The 19,187-nt window shown below is 33.7% G+C and overlaps 1 protein-coding gene across 1 annotated transcript; it reads left to right on the forward strand.

The window, feature by feature from the left end:
- The first annotated feature begins 96 nt into the window (after positions 1-96).
- LOC130623354 (clathrin heavy chain 1-like) lies at positions 97-14,080 on the forward strand. The gene is made up of 23 exons (XM_057438825.1): positions 97-356; positions 1,634-1,841; positions 2,028-2,746; positions 3,722-3,919; positions 4,011-4,211; positions 4,741-4,833; positions 4,916-5,098; positions 6,574-6,711; positions 7,158-7,322; positions 7,616-7,867; positions 7,993-8,085; positions 8,173-8,298; positions 8,392-8,657; positions 9,195-9,306; positions 9,418-9,540; positions 9,642-9,787; positions 9,883-10,259; positions 10,804-11,126; positions 11,247-11,522; positions 11,697-12,260; positions 12,370-12,591; positions 12,734-12,806; positions 13,168-14,080. Exons 1-23 carry the CDS (start codon positions 315-317, stop codon positions 13,347-13,349), a joined length of 5,082 nt encoding a protein of 1,693 aa, XP_057294808.1. The 5' UTR covers positions 97-314; the 3' UTR covers positions 13,350-14,080.
- The last annotated feature ends 5,107 nt before the right edge of the window (positions 14,081-19,187 follow it).

Below are 19,187 nucleotides of genomic sequence, written 5' to 3' on the forward strand. Positions count from 1 at the left end.
TAAATTATCTTTTTTAATTATAAACCTTTTCCTACCGTGGTATTCTGGAGGTATTTATGGGCCTGGGAACTAACATTCATGTCACGTGGCACCTCCCTTATTCTTCTTTTCCATTCCCAAACCGAAAGGGAAGCCGGAGCAAAGTTTACGAAAAACGTCAATCGGGAGATCAGAGTGCAAATTACTAAACAAAAAAGTGAGGGGAGATTTCTCCTTGCAATCACTTCTATATTTACATCGCGGAAATACAATAGTTGGTTTTAGATTAGTATAACTCTTTATTATTGGCAAGTCGAGTTTTTGTGGAATTCAAAATGGCGCAGCTTTTACCAATTAGGTTTCAAGAGCATCTTCAGGTACTTGATTTATCTTTTATAAGACATTAAAGTAATTATTTGTATGATTACATAACTATTTTCGTTATAATATTGAATGTTATGTTGTACTATTATAGAAATAATAGCTTTTCATTTCATAAATGTATCAGAATGATGCAATGAAACAAACCCACAATGTCTAGTCTTTTTGTATGCTCACTTGCTGTATTGAATGTTTTTAAAAATGAGTTGATACTACCCTTTCTACTGAAGATAACCGAACGGTCTTTCTTTAGTCCCTGTATGGATTTGCATTTTCATATTTTAGAGAGCATTTGAAGGGGTTAGAGGTCCAGGGACAACTGCAAATGATGTAGGCAATTTACGGCTAGTCAACTAAAAAAATTCATTACAAAATGCAAACTTTGCTCGTATGTATAGGGGTTTGGGCTAATCTGTTGGTGATTTTCCTATGAGAATATATATTCATTTTATTAACCTCAAAAAAAAGCTTTTAGTTAACTATGCTAGCAATAGCAAATTTTTACTGCCTTTCACTCTTCCGTTGTATAATCACAGATATTTTTTATGGCCTACCTCATATAGCCTAAGTAGGCCTTTTCTAGCTATGCAAATAATTTTACCTATAATTCTTGTTCCACAAGGAAAGGTATCGGAAACTTTGCTTGAACAAATGTGACTTAGCAGCAACTTAATTTGAAAAAAGGTGTGTCTAGGCATGTTTGTTGAGGTAATGGTAATATAAGATAATGAATCGTTAATAGGAAATGCCTGCCTAACTAGACTATACAAAATCTTGTAACCAAGCTTCTATCTGTATTTGGGATAATAGTCTTAAACTTTACATAGTAGGCAGTCCAGTCCTCCCTTTCGCTTTGCTCTATATCGTTAAACATAGCATGTATATACCATCCTTTTTAAAGTAATAAGAAAATTGCTTTTTACTGCTACATTTAATATTCTTCTAACATAAATGTTCTATAAAGCCCCAGTCCTGATTTAAAACGTTGACTTTAGGTGTTTGACTTTTATTTGAAAAATAAAAATCAGTGTAGTACAAATAAAACAAAATCTGCCTCAGACTCTAGGACTGTGGGGCTACATTAAAAAGATTATACAATGAGATAATTTGTATGACTATATATTATAGACAACAAACATATAAACAGATGTTTTATTCAATTTTGAATTTTCAAACTTAACCAAATGATGCCTGATTTTATTTAGCTAGCTATAACCACATGTACTATATATTTTATCTGCATAACCTGTTATTTTTATATATATTTATGTAGCTTCAAAATGTTGGAATCAATGCTGCTAACATTGGTTTTTCAACACTCACCATGGAATCAGACAAATTTATTTGTGTGCGAGAAAAAGTTGGAGAACAGGCACAAGTTGTTATTGTGGACATGGCTGACCCAAACAATCCAACACGTCGTCCCATTTCAGCAGACTCTGCCATCATGAATCCAGCATCTAAAGTAATTGCACTTAAAGGTAATATTGTGTCCTTACAGGCACTTTTGGTTTTGAAATAAAGCCGTAAAAAGAACAAAACTTCAAAACTTTTATAAGAAAAATATGTATTAGCTTTGTGTTAGGCAGTTTAGTGTTTAGCCAAATGTATAGCTTAAACTTGTTAATAATACATTTATATGAATTACCATTGATATTTACTTATAGCTGCCAAGACCCTGCAGATTTTTAACATTGAAATGAAAAGTAAAATGAAGGCTCACAACCTAACAGAAGATGTCATTTTCTGGAAGTGGATATCAGTTAACACCATCGGCCTTGTAACAGAGTTGGCTGTGTATCACTGGTCAATGGAAGGGGATTCAAGTCCTATTAAAATGTTTGATCGTCACCAATCCTTGGCTGGGTGTCAAATTATTAATTACAAGGTTGATCATTCTGGACAGTGGCTGTTGTTAGTAGGTATTTCTGCTCAACAGAATCGTGTTGTTGGAGCTATGCAGCTGTATTCAGTTGAAAGAAAAGTTAGCCAACCAATAGAAGGACATGCTGCTGTTTTTTCTCAGTTCAAATTAAGTGGAAATGCGCAACCATCTAACATATTTTGTTTTGCTGTGAGAGGAGCAGCTGCATCAAAGTTACATATTATTGAAGTAGGAACACCACCCACAGGAAACCAACCCTTTCCAAAAAAGGCTGAAAATATTTTCTTTCCACCAGAGGCTGACAAAGATTTCCCTGTTGCTATGCAAGCAAGTCAAAAGTATGGTGTTTTGTATTTGGTTACGAAGTATGGCTACATACATTTATATGATGTAGAAAGTGCTCAGTGCATCTATTCTAACAGAATTAGTGGTGATACAATATTTGTTACTGCAGCTTACGAGCCTACTGAGGGGATAATTGGTGTGAACAGAAAAGGACAGGTAAAACCTTAACCTAATTTCCCTTTGATACTTAAAATCTTGTTTATAGTAATTGTTTTAGTATATGAATGATTCATGTCTTTTAAGTTGTACAAAGTAGTTGTTCATTGTGTATTATAATAATTAATAATTTATGCCATTCACAAAATTTATAATAAAAAATTATGAAAGCACATGGTCTTATTAGAATAAACTCATTTCTGTTACCTTTATGTTTCTGGAACTTTTAATGTTAAAAGTTCAAGCTAATTTGAGTACCAAAAAGCTGAATAATTTTAACATTCCTCATTATTTTTAAATAAAAAATTTGTCTGCATGGATGTCAAAAATCTTAGGGCCCTTGATAGTAAAATCCCTAAATATCAATTGTCTTCTCCAAAAAAGTGAGGAAAAACTTACATTATGCATATATCTAGAAATATTTTAGCAGATGAATTTAAAATTTGAAAAAATTCAAAACTGTTTACCAAACAATATAACATTTGAAATCACATTTATAAATATGTAGCAAATATGGAATTTATTTTTTACGTTACAAATAAGCTTGGTGAAAAAAGCATTGTGTAAAATTGTGATATTATTCTTCTCCCAGGTAGAGTTTAAGGCCTACTCGTGTTGAATAGGGAACAACTGGTTCCCCTAAGATATAAAACATTGCCTTGCAGCAAGGTGTTGCGTTTGCACTTTCCATAGGTGTAAATGCACTTCCATTTTTGGCATTACCTTATTGTGACTAGATTTTTTCTTGTTTCTGCATGCTTTGACATATCTTAAAAATGATTTGAAAAAAGACAAAAATAATCCCCCAAAATAACAGAAAAACATAGAAAACCTTGAATTCCCTTAATAAATTTGGCAGACACTGTTGACTTTTAAGAATGTTGTCAACAACACTAAATCATGTGCATGTATGCACACAGGGTAATGAGGGTACGGTTTATATCCTTTTCTTTATTTAATTTGTTTTTCCATTAGGTTCTATCTGTTAGTGTGGATGAGGATAAAATGGTTCCATTCTTGATCCAAGTCAAACAAAATGGAGAGCTAGCAAGACGACTTGCTGAACGATGCAACTTACCTGGTGCAGACAATCTATTTGTGCAAGCATTTAATGAAAAATTTGCTGCTGGGCAATATCCAGAGGCTGCAAAAATTGCTGCAAAAGCACCCAAGGTTTGTATACCTCCACTTTGATCATGTGTTAAAAATTGGTGCCCATATTGTGCAATTGTGAAGTATTTTTTGTAAAATATTTTTTATTCAGGGAATATTACGAACACCTCAAACAATTCAAAGATTCCAACAATTACCTTCCCAACCAGGACAAACATCACCTTTGCTTCAATATTTTGGAATATTACTTGATCAAGGCCAACTTAACAAGTATGAATCAGTAGAACTTTGTCGTCCAGTGCTTATGCAAAGTCGTAAACAACTAATGGAGAAATGGCTGAAGGAAGATAAGGTTAGTAGTTACTGTATCATCAGCATTAATATGCCTTTAAGGTATTTGCAACATGGTTTTTGTTTCTAGTTTCTCATCAAGTACTCAAAATTTGAGGGCAATGCTTTTTAAAAATCACACTACTGCAGTTACTACTAATATTGTTACTGTTATCCAAATTAAAGAAAATAGAAATATCATTTCTTTTAAATTTTTGTTGTTGTAAGTGCTTGTTCTTATGGTGACGATTTATAATTTTTTTCTTCTTCCAACAGAGCTCGCCTCTAGAGTTGAGAGCTATACTCAAAAGATGTAAAATACAGTTACTATTAAGGAAAAGCAAAAGAAAATAAAAAAGTGCAAAAAATATACTTCTTTTGCTATCAATATCGTAAATCATTATTCGAGACTAAGGCATTAATTTTATTCTCTGCTAAGTACCTGTTAAGGAATTATAGTGCCTCTTGTTATTGATTTATAGTGTGGAGAGAGTATAGATTGTTTAAATTTAAAGAAGAATTAGAATTTATATATATTTTTTAACTTTTAGCTTGATTGCAGTGAAGAACTTGGAGATCTTGCTAAGCAATTTGACAACACACTGGCATTGTCTGTTTACCTGAGGGCAAATGTACCAAACAAGGTTCCTATAATTACATTTTTCTTGTTATTTCTTCTAAGTTCTATAATTCCAAATCCAATAATTTAAATACTTGCATATTTAGGTTATCCTTTGCTTTGCTGAAACCGGCCAATTTCAAAAGATCGTTTTATACGCCAAGAAGGTTGGTTTTGAACCAGACTATGTGTCTTTGTTGCGCAATGTTATGAGATCAAATCCAGACTCTGGTGTTCAGTTTGCTGGTATGTTGATCCAAGATGATGAACCTTTGGCTGATTTGAGTCAGGTAAGGCAAAGATAAACAAGAAGCCCTGCGGCTTAAAGATTTCCGCCATTAGCAATAATCTGAAAAAAGATATAAAATCGTGACATACATGTCACGATTTTATATCTCGAGGATTTCAGCTTTAGCCTGGATAAGTTTTAGGCGTCCAGGCTCAGGGCTGTCTCTATCTATCTATCTATCTATCTCTCTCTCTCTCTTCCCAGGCGATATTAAAGATTCCGCCTTCGCTGGCGGAAATCAAAAACAATTAGTATAAGTTTTGTTTGGGCTTTAAAATGAATGCTGGCTACTTTCCAATGCTTTGTGGTGAATGTAAAAAGACACAAATGCAATTTCACTTAGCCTATACAAAGCATGTTGATTTTACAACCCTAACCGTAAGCAATACAATTGTGAGGGCTCACGAATTAACAAATATTGTTGTGTTTTAAACATATTTTTTTTTGTGTGAGAGTGTGATCTATTGATAAATGTAAGCATAGGAATAATTTAAAAACTAATAAAGTTGACAATCCGAATTAAGTTGTGTTTTTTTTCTTCTTGTTTTTTTACTTCTAGAAATAAAAAACACATTATGTTTTTTTAAAAAGGTTATGTACAAATGAACAAATGGAAATTATTTTTATAATTTTTTTACTTAACTTTGGCTGTGCATTGTAAAAATGGTCATACCTGACAATGTGTATGATTCACCTTTGTGCAGCTAAAATAAATTTGTTTTTAGACAACTTTCACGGATATTAAATAACCATGAAGGCTCACAAAATAACAAATATTTACATTTTTGCACATAAAATATGTAGCATCAACCTAAGTGTAGAGACGCTTTTTCTCAATTGGAAATCAAACTCTTTGAACTCTTAAAAAAATTTTTTAACTTGGAGTGGAATTTTAAGTAGTTAATTAAATTTATTTAAATTAGTTAAAAGACGGGCTAATTTCCAATGCCTTGCAAAAAATTTATTTTGCAAAGCAATTTCACATAGCCCAAATAACGTATGTTAATTTTACAACCTTCATTTTAAATAGTAGTTCTGATGGGTCACGAATTAACAGACATTGATGTTTGTATGTAAAAGTAAAACTTATGATTGAACAGACAGGCTAATTTCCAATGCTTTGTAAAACATTTATTCTGCAAAGCAATTTCACATAGCCCAAATAAAGTATGTTAATTTTACAACCTTCATTTTAAATAGTAGTTCTGATGGGTCACGAATTAACAGACATTGATGTTTGTATGTAAAAGTAAAACTTATGATTGAACAGACAGGCTAATTTCCAATGCTTTGTAAAACATTTATTCTGCAAAGCAATTTCACATAGCCCAAATAAAGTATGTTAATTTTACAACCTTCGTTTTAAATAGTAGTTCTGATGGGTCACGAATTAACAGACATGTTGTGTAGAATGTAAAGTTGTATATGTGTTATTTATGTTTTCTTATAAAAATAGTTTTTTATTTATTTTTCCAGCTTGTAGATGTTTTCATGGAGTTCAATTTTGTTCCTCAATGCACATCATTTTTGTTGGACGCATTAAAAAACAACAGACCTGCTGAGGGTCCACTTCAAACTAGACTATTAGAGATGAACCTGCTTTCAGCTCCTCAGGTTGGTTGTTTTTATTCTTTGTATACAACACTTTGTTAGGCTTTCTATATTTGTTTATTGTCCATTTATTTTATAAAACAAAAATGCTGAATGCTGTTACAGTAATATTTTGCAAACAAATTTTTCTTATTTCTCTGGTCTTCATGGAGTATGATGTATGATATGGAGTATTTGCTGTAATAAGTGCTTATTAACTTAACTATGTTGCATATGATTCTTTTCTTTGCTGCAAAATTTTTGACCAAATCCATCCTTCACACTGCAAGAGGTATGTTATTTCACAAGAGAGAATTTTATTCAAGCAAAATGCAACAAAATCACATTGCTAGAATCCTAAACGTATCCTGACAATAAACGAATATTCGATAAATGGGGTTGTCCTTTGTTTCTTTCTGTTTCTGTTTCTTGTGTTCAGTTGGATAAAAAACAAGACTGCATTTTCTTAGGTTGCAGATGCTATTCTTGGTAATCAGATGGTGACGCATTATGATCGTGCTCACATCGCGCAGTTATGTGAGCAGGCTGGTTTGTTACAAAGAGCTCTTGAACATTACAGCGATATCTACGACATCAAACGAGCTATTGTACACACACACATGCTTAATGCAGAGGTAAATGAATTTTTCTGAAATTTAAACAATCAACAGTGTCGATCGTCATAATTTAATTTTATATTTTCATGAAAAAGCAAAAGTTAGAAGTGTTAAGAAAAACTCTAGAACTAAAGTACTATTGTAAAAAGTCCTTTAAATTGTTTTCAAAAAGCATAATATGCATTTTTTATGTAATGTAATTGACCAGGAAAAAAAAGATTTTATACTTTGCATGGTTTAAGCTGTCAGAAGTTTTCTGTACTTTGCTGCTAAAATAAAACTTGTGTTATCTATGATGTTTGTGTTTATAGTGGCTTGTCAACTATTTTGGCACTTTGTCAGTAGAAGATTCTGTTGAATGCATCAAAGCCATGCTGGAGCACAATATCCGTCAAAATTTACAAATCTGTGTCCAAATTGCCTCGAAATACCATGAGCAGCTGACAACTACTGCTTTGATTGAAATTTTTGAATCTTTTAAAAGTTTTGAGGGATTGTTTTATTTTCTGGGATCTATTGTCAACTTTTCCCAAGAAGCAGATGTACATTTCAAATACATTCAGGTAAGTCATTTTATGGTAAAAATAAACAAGCCTATGTTTTTTCACCTACCCACTTGCAAGTTAATGTCATGTTGTAATTTCAGTTATTTGAACTATTATAAAGTAATTACAATACGTGATTTCAGGCTGCTTGCAAAACTGGACAAATGAAGGAGGTTGAAAGAATTTGCAGAGAAAGCAATTGTTATGATCCTGAACGTGTGAAGAACTTCTTAAAGGTAGCTGTTTTGTCATGTTTATTGTTGTTGTTGTTGTTGTTGTTGTTGCTGTTGTTGTTTTAATGATTTTTTTTGTTTTGATTGTAGGAAGCCAAGCTTACTGATCAGTTACCATTGATCATTGTGTGTGACCGATTTGAATTTGTTCATGATTTGGTTTTGTACCTATATAAAAACAATCTGCAAAAATATATAGAGATCTATGTTCAAAAGGTAAAATTCTTCTTCTTTAACTTAAAGTTTTTACCAAATTCGTTTATTTGTTATATTATATTATTTATTTGTTTTTGTTTTCCTTAATTACAGGTCAACCCATCTCGATTGCCCATTGTTGCAGGAGGATTATTGGATGTTGATTGTGGTGAAGATGTCATCAAAAGTTTGATATTATCAGTAAAAGGACAGTTTTCTACTGATGAGTTAGTCGCTGAAGCAGAGAAGAGAAACCGATTGAAACTTTTATTACCTTGGTTAGAATCTAGAATTCACGAAGGCTCTGAAGAACCTGCTACACATAACGCATTAGCTAAAATTTACATAGATGCAAACAACAATCCAGAAAGATTCTTAAGGTACAGTTTGGTCAATTGTTATAACTTTAATTATTTTACTTCATGCGATAAAGTCCTTTTTAAGGACATTTTATTGTCCAAGGCAAAAAAAAAAATCTAAAAGGTGCCTTGACATGTTCAACAAATTCAATTTTTGGCAGTTATGATTGAAGATGGGTAAGGCATTCTTACTTGTATTTATGTTTATTTTTCTGAGTGTAAATATTCTTTAGATCTCAAATATTTCAGCATGGTGTGTGTATAGAAAACCTGGAAATTTTTAAAAGAATGATTTAGTCCTGGCTTATGAGTTATTATTCCTTTAATTTCAACCATGACATATTATTACAGCCTGAATTAGCTGTTAATTTAGGTGGTTTGTAACATTGTTTAAAAGCTGTCCTTGAAAATCTCAAAACCACCTGGAAGTTTTAGTTAATTTATCTGAAATTTTGTTTTTAAAATTTTCTGGCCACCCTGTAATTACTAACTGTTAACAGTTATTGTTCATTTTTGTAATCATACAAGCTAATACATTTAAAATGTCTTTTATTTTAGAGAAAACACATTCTATGACAGTCAGGTGGTTGGAAAATATTGTGAAAAACGTGATCCTCACTTGGCATGTATAGCGTATGAAAGAGGACAATGCGATATAGAATTAATTAATGTAAGGATAAAGTTTTCTTTATTGCATATAATCTGCAGGGAATGATCGTGTTAAATTAACAAGTTCTTATCTGTTGAGTAAGTTGACTTGCGCTTGTTTTCGTATGTTTAGGTATGTAATGAAAACTCACTGTTCAAGAGTCTGGCTCGTTACTTAGTGCGAAGAAGAAATCCGGAATTATGGGCAGGTGTGTTAGAAGAAGACAACAAATACAGAAGACAACTGATCGATCAGGTACATAATCAAATAGTGTGTGTCTTAGAGTTTGCTAAGAAGTTTCTCACATTAATGTGTAGTAATAGAGTTAATAGTTGACGTAATTTTCTTTTCTGTAGGTTGTTCAAACAGCTTTGTCTGAGACTCAAGACCCAGAAGATGTATCAGTTACAGTGAAAGCCTTCATGACTGCTGATCTACCAAACGAACTTATCGAACTCTTAGAAAAGATTGTTTTAGAAAATTCAGTGTTCAGTGATCATAGGTATACTAATACTTTGATTTAATTTTTCATTTGTTACAGGTTTTTTCAAATACTTGGTAACACGTTACTGGTACCGTTGTCATTGTATTTTATAGGAACTTGCAGAATTTATTGATACTAACTGCAATAAAGGCTGACAGAACACGAGTTATGGAGTATATCACACGCTTAGACAACTATGATGCACCAGATATTGCAAGTATCGCAATCGGAAGTGAATTGTACGAAGAAGCCTTTGCCATTTTCAAGAAGTTTGACGTTAACACATCAGCTATTCAAGTCTTGATTGAAAATATTCAAAATCTCGACAGAGCTTATGAATTTGCAGAACGCTGCAATGATCCTGCAGTTTGGAGTATACTAGGAAAGGCTCAGTTAGATCAGGGTATGGTTAAAGAAGCTATTGATTCCTACACTAAAGCTGATGACCCATCTGCGTACATGGAAGTGGTTGAAACATCAAAGAAATCAGGTATATGCTCTATTTTTCTTGTTGTCTGTCTTATACATTCTTCATGCCATGTTTCTTTTTTAAAATTAAAAGTTGTTTTACCAGACGGGTAACAGCATGTTCACTGGCACATTTTAAGGTACTTTGTCAAGTCCCGAAAAATTGCATGTATTATTTAGGCCTAATTTCTGATTGTATGGCTGATCAGATATCTTAACTACTAAATAGTATTTATATTCGCAAGCGATGGAAAGTAGTGAATTTCGCTGCGATTAATTTTGTGGATTAAAAGGTTTAATTTTTATCGTAAAACAGATGTGAAAAACGAAAGACCTTTCAGGATAAACGTTTGCTTAATTTTAAAGTAGGAGAATAAATATACACGACTATTAAATTAACAAATTTTATATTTATTTTTTTGTTGGATTTAAATTTCACTTTTACGAAAACTCTGAATTTAGTTTCACGACTTCTTTAGAGAAAATAAAGTAGTGTCAAGTCAGCAAAAGTGAAGTAATCACATAGTTTTGCAAATAGATAATTGTGTAAATAATTTGTGTTTCAGGGAACTTTGAAGAGCTTGTTAAATTCTTACAGATGGCTCGTAAGAAGGCCAAAGAAACATTTATCGATACGGAGTTGATTTTTGCCTTCGCTCATACTGGACGACTTGCAGAGTTAGAAGAATTCATCTCCAGTCCTAATCACGCCAACATCGTTCAAGTCGGCGAGCGCTGTTACGATGAGAAGATGTACGAAGCTGCCAAAATTTTGTTTAACAATATATCTAACTTCGCTCGACTTGCATCTACTTTGGTATTGTTAGGAGAATATCAAGCTGCTGTGGATAGCGCACGCAAAGCAAACAGTACAAGAACGTGGAAAGAGGTGGGTTTATAGATTTTATTGTTGTTGTTTTGTTGTTCCTATTGCTGTTTTTGACTTTTTTGTTGTTGCTTGCAATGTTTTTATGGTAATATTTTTTTTTTATCTCAACTTAAATTTTAGGTCTGTTTCTCCTGTGTTGATGGAGAAGAATTCCGTCTCGCGCAAATGTGTGGTTTAAACATAGTTGTGCACGCAGACGAGCTAGAAGACTTGATAAGATATTATGAAAGTCGTGGATACTTCGAGGAGCTGATCACTTTGATGGAAGCTGCATTAGGATTGGAACGTGCTCATATGGGGATGTTCACTGAATTGTCTATTCTCTACTCAAAATACAAGCCTTCGAAAATGAAGGAACACTTGGAACTATTCTGGTCAAGAGTTAATATCCCAAAGGTAGGCTGTTATATGTTTCAGCTTCTTTTGCTTATAATTTACTGCTCGAGGTTTGTCAAAACATTGAAAAAAACAGTGGTTGAAATAGTTAATACTCTTGTTTGAACATTGAAAAGTAAACCGACAGGTTTTGATTTGTAAGCAGTTTCTATATCCTACCATGTACTTTTTTAGGTTCTCAGAGCATGCGAGCAAGCTCATTTATGGTCCGAACTAGTATTTTTATACGATAAATATGAAGAATTCGACAACGCCGTTGTAACAATGATGAAATATCCAACTGTTGCATGGAAGGAGGGTTTATTCAAAGAAGTTATCACCAAAGTAGCCAACATAGAACTATATTACAAAGCTATCCAATTTTATTTAGACACCAAGCCATTATTAATAAATGATTTATTAGTCGTTCTTACGCCGCGTATGGATCACACACGAGCGGTGAATTTCTTTCAAAAATCCGGTCATTTGTCTCTAGTTAAGCAATATTTACGTTCTGTTCAAAACCACAATAACAAAGCTATCAATGAAGCTTTGAACTCACTGCTCATCGACGAAGAAGACTACAATGGCCTCCGTGCTTCGATTGATGCGTTCGATAACTTTGATAACATCGCTTTAGCTCAACAACTTGAAAAACACGAATTGATCGAATTCAGAAGAATCAGTGGTTACTTGTACAAAGGAAATAATCGCTGGAAACAATCTGTTGAATTATGTAAGAAAGATCATTTGTACAAGGTGAGTTCTGCATTTTTAACATTTTATTTTCTTTAGAATTGAGATTTCCTTTGTTGTTGTTTTGTAGTTAAATTGTGAGTTTTAAATTAAGTGTCTGAAATTTTTATAGGATGCAATGCAATTCGCTTGCGAATCACGCGACGCTGCAGTTGCAGAAGATCTTCTTCAGTGGTTCTTAGAAATCAACAAAACCGAATGTTTTGCTGCTACTTTATTCATGTGTTACGATTTACTAAAACCTGACGTGGTGTTGGAGTTAGCTTGGAGACACAACTTAATCGACTTTGCAATGCCGTATATGATTCAAGTCATGAGGGAATACTTAACTAAAGTAAGTGAGGCCGCAAACATCTGTTCGATAGTTGCGTAGTAACCTGTAATCCACCGACGAGAAATACAAATTTAAGTCTTCGCTGTTCACTTCAGACACGCAAACTATTTCTTCATAATAGTAAAGAGCCCAACTTGTTTAGGTCGACAAATTAGCTGAATCTAATGCAAAACGTGACGAAGAGAAGGAATCTACACCTGAACCTCCAATCATGGGTAAGTGTAATTAATTTTTTATGCATGTGTGTTTTGTCCCGGTGTTTTTCGCTACCCAAATTACTGGCGGACAACTTGTCTAAGAAGCCGTTCACAGCCTTATTTTTTCCTTTTTTAATGGTATGCGTATGATACAAGTTCTTGTTAAATTTGTACTCGTAGTTTTCAATGTCCTGTAAAAGTAATTATGTAAGGTTGATTTATTTGCAAATTGAGTTGCTTCATCCTTTTACAAAGCTCACGAAACTAAGTCTTGCAATTCATACGCGTGAGCATGGAAATAGTTTGAATGGAAATCCACCTTTAGGTTTTACTTATTTGTAACGTCTCTTTCAAAGTTTATCCTGGTGATTTAATTTAGGAGTGGAAACGCTGATGATCGCCGCTGGACCAGCTTATCCGCCACAGCCAAATATGTACGGTATGCCACCCGGTATGGCTCCAGGAATGCCGCCCCAGGGCATGCCTCCGCAAGGAATGCCTGGAATGGCTCCACCACAACCTGGTTTTCCTCAGCAAGGTGGATTCTATGGTCAAATGTAACAAGAAATAATTTTGGAATGTTTTCGTATGTATATTAGATGATAATTTAATTTTTTTTATAATCACTTTTCAAACCAAAAATGGAATGTCGCCTAAAAACATTGACCGGATGAAATTTTCGCGAAATTCCGATATCCTTACATATACTTTCTTCGTGAAACTGAATAACAACGTGATTGGTTGATTTTCTGCTGATTTTGCATAATTATTATACATCTACTTTCCATTGGCTGTGGATATAATATTTGGAAGAGTTTTGTAGCACTGTTTCTTCCTGTTGGCTGTTGGTGGTGAAAAGAACTAATTAACCGAATTGAATGTTCGAATGAATAATGGAACGAAGAGAAATCATTGTACTGCTTATTTGTGTGTATTGTTCTCCTAGTTAGCTACTTCTATATAATGTAAATTTTCAAATTGTTAGTTTTCTGAATATAACGGAATATGCCTTTATTTTTTGTTGGTGTGTGTTTGTCCTAGTTCTTATAACTTTTCAATATTAATTCATTTAAAAATAATTTCGATATTTTCTTTGTAATAAAAATTGTCCCCTAATAAAGCAGACTTCGGCGTTTCATGAACGTAACCTTTTAATGCAACAGGAAACAGCTTTTACAGTAAAAATAGTTTTCTTTTTGTGAGTTCATCAAACATGGTGTTTTCTTTCGTGATTAGCTGTGTATGTCTTGTAGATCGTGAGTTTTCTTTGTACAAAAAAGATATAATGACAACATCAGTGTTTTTTTTTTCGTTATGTAGTCCGGTACTTGAGTGTTCCAAAAAGTTTCGTTGTGCCTACATGAGGTTTTCACTTTTCTTGTTAAACCTTTCGCTGCGGTAAATTATGTGAAAACAATTGCGCATGTGCGCATAGTCTGAGATGGAAATGAAATTTTAAAGGCTTAGAAGAAGCGATACTTTAATTGGACTTTGTATGATGAAAATTAAAACTATCAAATATTCCAAGAAAATGCTGGTCAAAATTTTAACAGTTGATACTCCTATTTTGGTGTGGTGTTTTAAATAAGTTTCGGATGCTATTTGTGATTTGTTTTTAAGTTTACCCATGTCCAGAAAATGCCGCCTAGGGGGAGTTTTATTTGCTGGAGAAAAGTCTCTAATAACTGATTGGCTAACATACCTGCTTTTAAATGGTCAGGATGATAAAAAAATCAGTTCTTAAATTTTCTCCAACTCAAACTACTTCGATCATTATTGGCACAAAATAATTGTGGCTGGTGTCGCTAACCTTTTTATCAGGTCTCATGTTAACCTTGAAAGAAATAGAAGGTTGTGCACCTACGCAAAATTTTGATTCTTTTTTTTAAAAAGGATTAGTAGATAATAAGTTGTTCTGCGTGGTAAAAATAATAGAGAAAAGCGCAACCTCGTCCCCAGGGAAGGCAAAATGCCCTGGGAACGAGGTTGAGAAAAGCGCGCCTATTTTTGTTATAAGCAGTATGTCCATTGAGATGTACGTCATGCGCTTTACTGGCATGCGGACAATTTTTTAGTCACTAAAACGAAAATTACTTCTCGTTATATAAAAGTTTTTTGTCATTTTCTTTATTTTTGCAAGTTGCATGCAATGGCTCCTATTATTAAGGCTCATTTCCATTCAACTGTTTTTCCTCTATATAGAGGAAGAAGCTCGTAAGCGTTTTCATTATTGCGTGCGCTTTGACAAAACAATAAATCGTAAGTTTTTTGCGCTATAGCGGAAAATGTAGTAGAATGGAAAGGTAACTTTATTTTGATTACTGAGTAGCCGAAGGTCCCTCTGCGTCTCCTTGATAAGGAACAATTTGAGTATGGATTTCTGGTCTGTCAATTATAATGTTGCAAATAGGCAAGGATATGCATAAGTGAATATGCCATACACGCCTATCTCTGACTCGTCATGGCACAATTATATAGAAACTATTTTGCACTCATGGCGGAAGACTAGCTACTAACAATGCTTTAAGCCGTGATATTGGATTTTAAAACAAAATTAAGTTGCTACAGAATTACTCATCTTTGAAATCGTCTGTCAAGTTGTAAATAATAGGCCAACAATTCCCGCGGTTAGCTCTTTCTTAGGCACGGCAAGGCTTAGATCCAAAAAGATTAACTTTTCAGTCTGCTAATCCAACCTAGGAGAACAGAGATCTTAAAGTCCCAGGAGGTCATGATAATAATATATTGATGACGACACAGCTTAATACCCCGGTCTCTTCTGAACACAGTTTCTGACGGTTACTACAGGCTTTTTTTACTAATCTTATCCGATTAACACTTGTAATTATTTCGTGACTTGTTTACATAATTTTTTGTCTTGTTTACAAAACCTTTTCTGTAGTAAAGCTAAAGTCAATTTGATTTCATTAAAGTCAACTTGTAACTTAGTGCTCTGTCTACTTTATCACCGAGTAACTTCTACAAGGGCGTTGGTACAAAGTTTATAAAAGCTCAACTTGTCTGGGGTTAAACTTGACATTTCGACTTGTGTGAGAGAAAACAAATGAATATTTCATATTATAAGCAATTTTGTTCGAAGGTTTGTTATATTGTTAACATATATGGAGGTATCTACAGGAGCATGGGTAGAAACTTGATGTACAAGCAAATGTTTCAGAGATGTTGTAAACTGGTTTGTGTTTTTGTATGGAGAGGTAAATTCAGCAATCGTTGCAAAGAATTGATATTATAAATAAATATATATTTGTTGGTGTCTATGTGACAAAGAGAATTTACTGTTTCTTCATCTTTTTATGAAAAAGGTTGAGTTCTTCGTGTTTAGTTTTCCTAGAAATGTAATTAGTAGAGTTAGGGAATAACTGTGTTAAAAATTTTAGGCCTGAGCATGTCGTTAAAGAATAAATAGTCTTTTTCCCTTCAAAATATATAGTATGATAATAACCTGTTTTGTTACCTACGAAGTTATGGCGTCACACATAAAGTTGAAGCATGAATAAGCAACAGAGAGTAGACGCCGCGCTTCGCTAACAATGTATTAAAATTCACTTACAAACATTAGCAGAAACATTAACTTTCAAATTTTTCCTATTTAGAAAATATATAAAAATAGAAATGAATTATAGGACAATTGCATTTACGAATTTGATCATAATCTTTGTATCTGCGGTAATTCTTACAGTAGCCATAGCAACACATACTTGGGTGATCGGGGATGGAGATATGAATCTCGGCCAATACATGTTTGGTTTAACTCGCACAAATAGATCATCACCAGGCCTCGCAACATTTGTTGATATATTTAAAGGAGTCACAGTAAGTCAGAAGTTTCGGTACGGTCTTCAGAAAGTCTGTCATGAGACGATATTTTCAAGCACTACATTACGTGAGCCCGCAGCGCTGACAGACAAGCTTGTCCAAAATATCAATCAATGCGAGAACATCAAAGATATCATTTTTTCATCTCAACAATTGAAAAACAAGTTTAAATGTAAGTCTTTATTTTCGTAAGTGACAAATAAACGCCTCGAGGTGCATTTGTAACTTTTCACCATGACTCTAAAGCCATTTTTCGGCTGTTTCGGTTAGTCAATAAAGAACGCTTATTAAATTTTGCAAGAGGTAAAAAGAAGACTAATTATTTTTCTCCTATTTTTCACTTTTGGACTAAACATAATAACGACAGATACTCCTCGAAAATTATTTAACGATCAGGCTCAGTCCGCTAATTAGGCGATTCTCTAAATCAGAAATAATTTGTACTAACTAAACGCTCTGACGACTCTCTCTGATTAAGCTCTCAGTTGTTTTAACACCATAAGTTTCTTAAACGCCTATTTTAATGACTTTTCACCTAATTGAGTGATGCAAGCCTTTTACGCTTTGGAGATGGAAGAAAAGAAATAACGTAATGCCTTTATTAGCCATCCTTTCGCTTAGTGTCCCTGTGCTGATTGAAAAGAATTTGCTGTGACTACACTATCACCGCTATATTACTAAACGCCCTCCGCCACATATATTTGGAATTGAGAGCATTTACAAGGCGCTGAATTAAGATGTGATTGGAAACAAACAAAACAATCAAACAAAATTACTAAGCATAACACATAGACGACGTACTAATGTGTTCAAAATGTTACCTCAATCTTGCTTGCTAAAAGTCTGTATTTGTTGTGCATCAGTTGTTGTGCAATTTTGTTTGCATCGGTTGTAGTGCATAAGATGTTGTATATAACATGCTGTGCAATAGTTTTTGCACAACATGTGCTTCTACAAGAATCGTAACGACAGTTGTTGTGCAATTGTCATTTTAATGCAAACCAATCTTAATTCCGTGTTATCCAACCTCCAGTTAAGTTTTTTATTATTAAACCAGGAAACATGGACGATGCAAAAATTCGCTTTGGGCTTTCAGCTGCTTTATAAAATTATGTAATTATTTTCTTTTTTAGATTTCAAAGCAATCTACGTACTGATAATTGTGGCAATTGTATGCAATATATTGTCTTTTATAACTGCGATTTTTAAATCGCCTTTTTTAAAGATTCCTTACTCAAAATTGATTGTGCTTCTCACTACTATTCTTTGCTTCATAGCAGGTACGTAAACTAATCGAGTTAACATTCTTTTACAAGCCTAGCCGGGAAACCGTCCAATCACCCGGCTATCGCTTGTTACAATTTCTGAAAAAAAATTAAAAAAAAAAAATTAGTAATTTAGGCCTGTACTATATACTGGTTCACCCGTCAGCATATTGTATTTTTTTTCGGGATGAGGGGAAAAGGGATGGGGGGGGGGGGGGGGTTGAGAGTGGTTTAAGAGGACTCGAAACATCTTTACTGTGATTGATTCTCATCTTTTTACAAGTTGTAAGTTGAATTTAATTTAGGATTCTGATTGATTCTCATTACTGTTTTTAGCTTCTTGTAATATGGCTGGAATTGTGTTGTTACTTCGACAACAGGACGACGTCAGGGATTACCTTAAAATTCAGGACGCCGGAAATACTGAATCAAACGATGCAATGACGCGAAATATTTTACGTTCATTCGACTTTACATTTCTTTGGTCAAACGGATATTCATTTCGTCTCGCCTGTTCAAGCCAAGCATTATTATGGTTTGCGATATTGCAGAACGGATTAGAGTATATTCTACGTCGCAAAGAAGATGTTAGCGGTAAAAAGGACACGTTGGTGGAGAATGCTGAAATAAGTACAATTGATCAAAATGGTAACCAACTAAAAAATAAATTATTAAATCGTGGTCCGTGAGACCACTGAAGTAATTTATTTTTAAAAAAAGATATTTTAAGGTCTAAATCGTCGTGTTACTGTGCTACTATGACTTCTAACGAACATACCCGCTAAAAGGGTCTACGCACCCTCATAACACTTTGGGCGTTGCTAGGTAACTCAAATAACAAATAGTGACGCATCAGTTCTTTTACTTTCGTAAATTTGGTTTTAAAAAGGGGGATACTTAAAAGGGGCGTATACGGAGGGCGTAAAAGAGGTTCTTCTAAAAAGGGCGAAATAGAGTGGTGCATACCTGTTACAATAAGTTACAACTTTGTAATTGAACAAGCTATGTGGTTTAACCAACGATAGAGGCTTGTAAATTACGAGAAAGTGTATTTCATATGTAATAAAGAAAATTCTTTGCTTAAAACATCAGTATTCGTCTTTGAAGTCGACAAAGATATCTTGAAAATAGGCTTGAAAATATCACCATCTACACCATCAATCTCCTCACTAGACAGTCCAATGTTGGAAACAATGTTATCAATGCGTGTACTGTGTTCTGAGTGCATACATTAGGTATACACCTGCATTGCTCACCCAATTTTCCCTACATAGCATTTTTTTGACCCGTAGCTCTG

Source organism: Hydractinia symbiolongicarpus, chromosome 13, assembly GCF_029227915.1.
Source record: "Hydractinia symbiolongicarpus strain clone_291-10 chromosome 13, HSymV2.1, whole genome shotgun sequence".
NCBI classification, from domain to species: domain Eukaryota; kingdom Metazoa; phylum Cnidaria; class Hydrozoa; order Anthoathecata; family Hydractiniidae; genus Hydractinia; species Hydractinia symbiolongicarpus.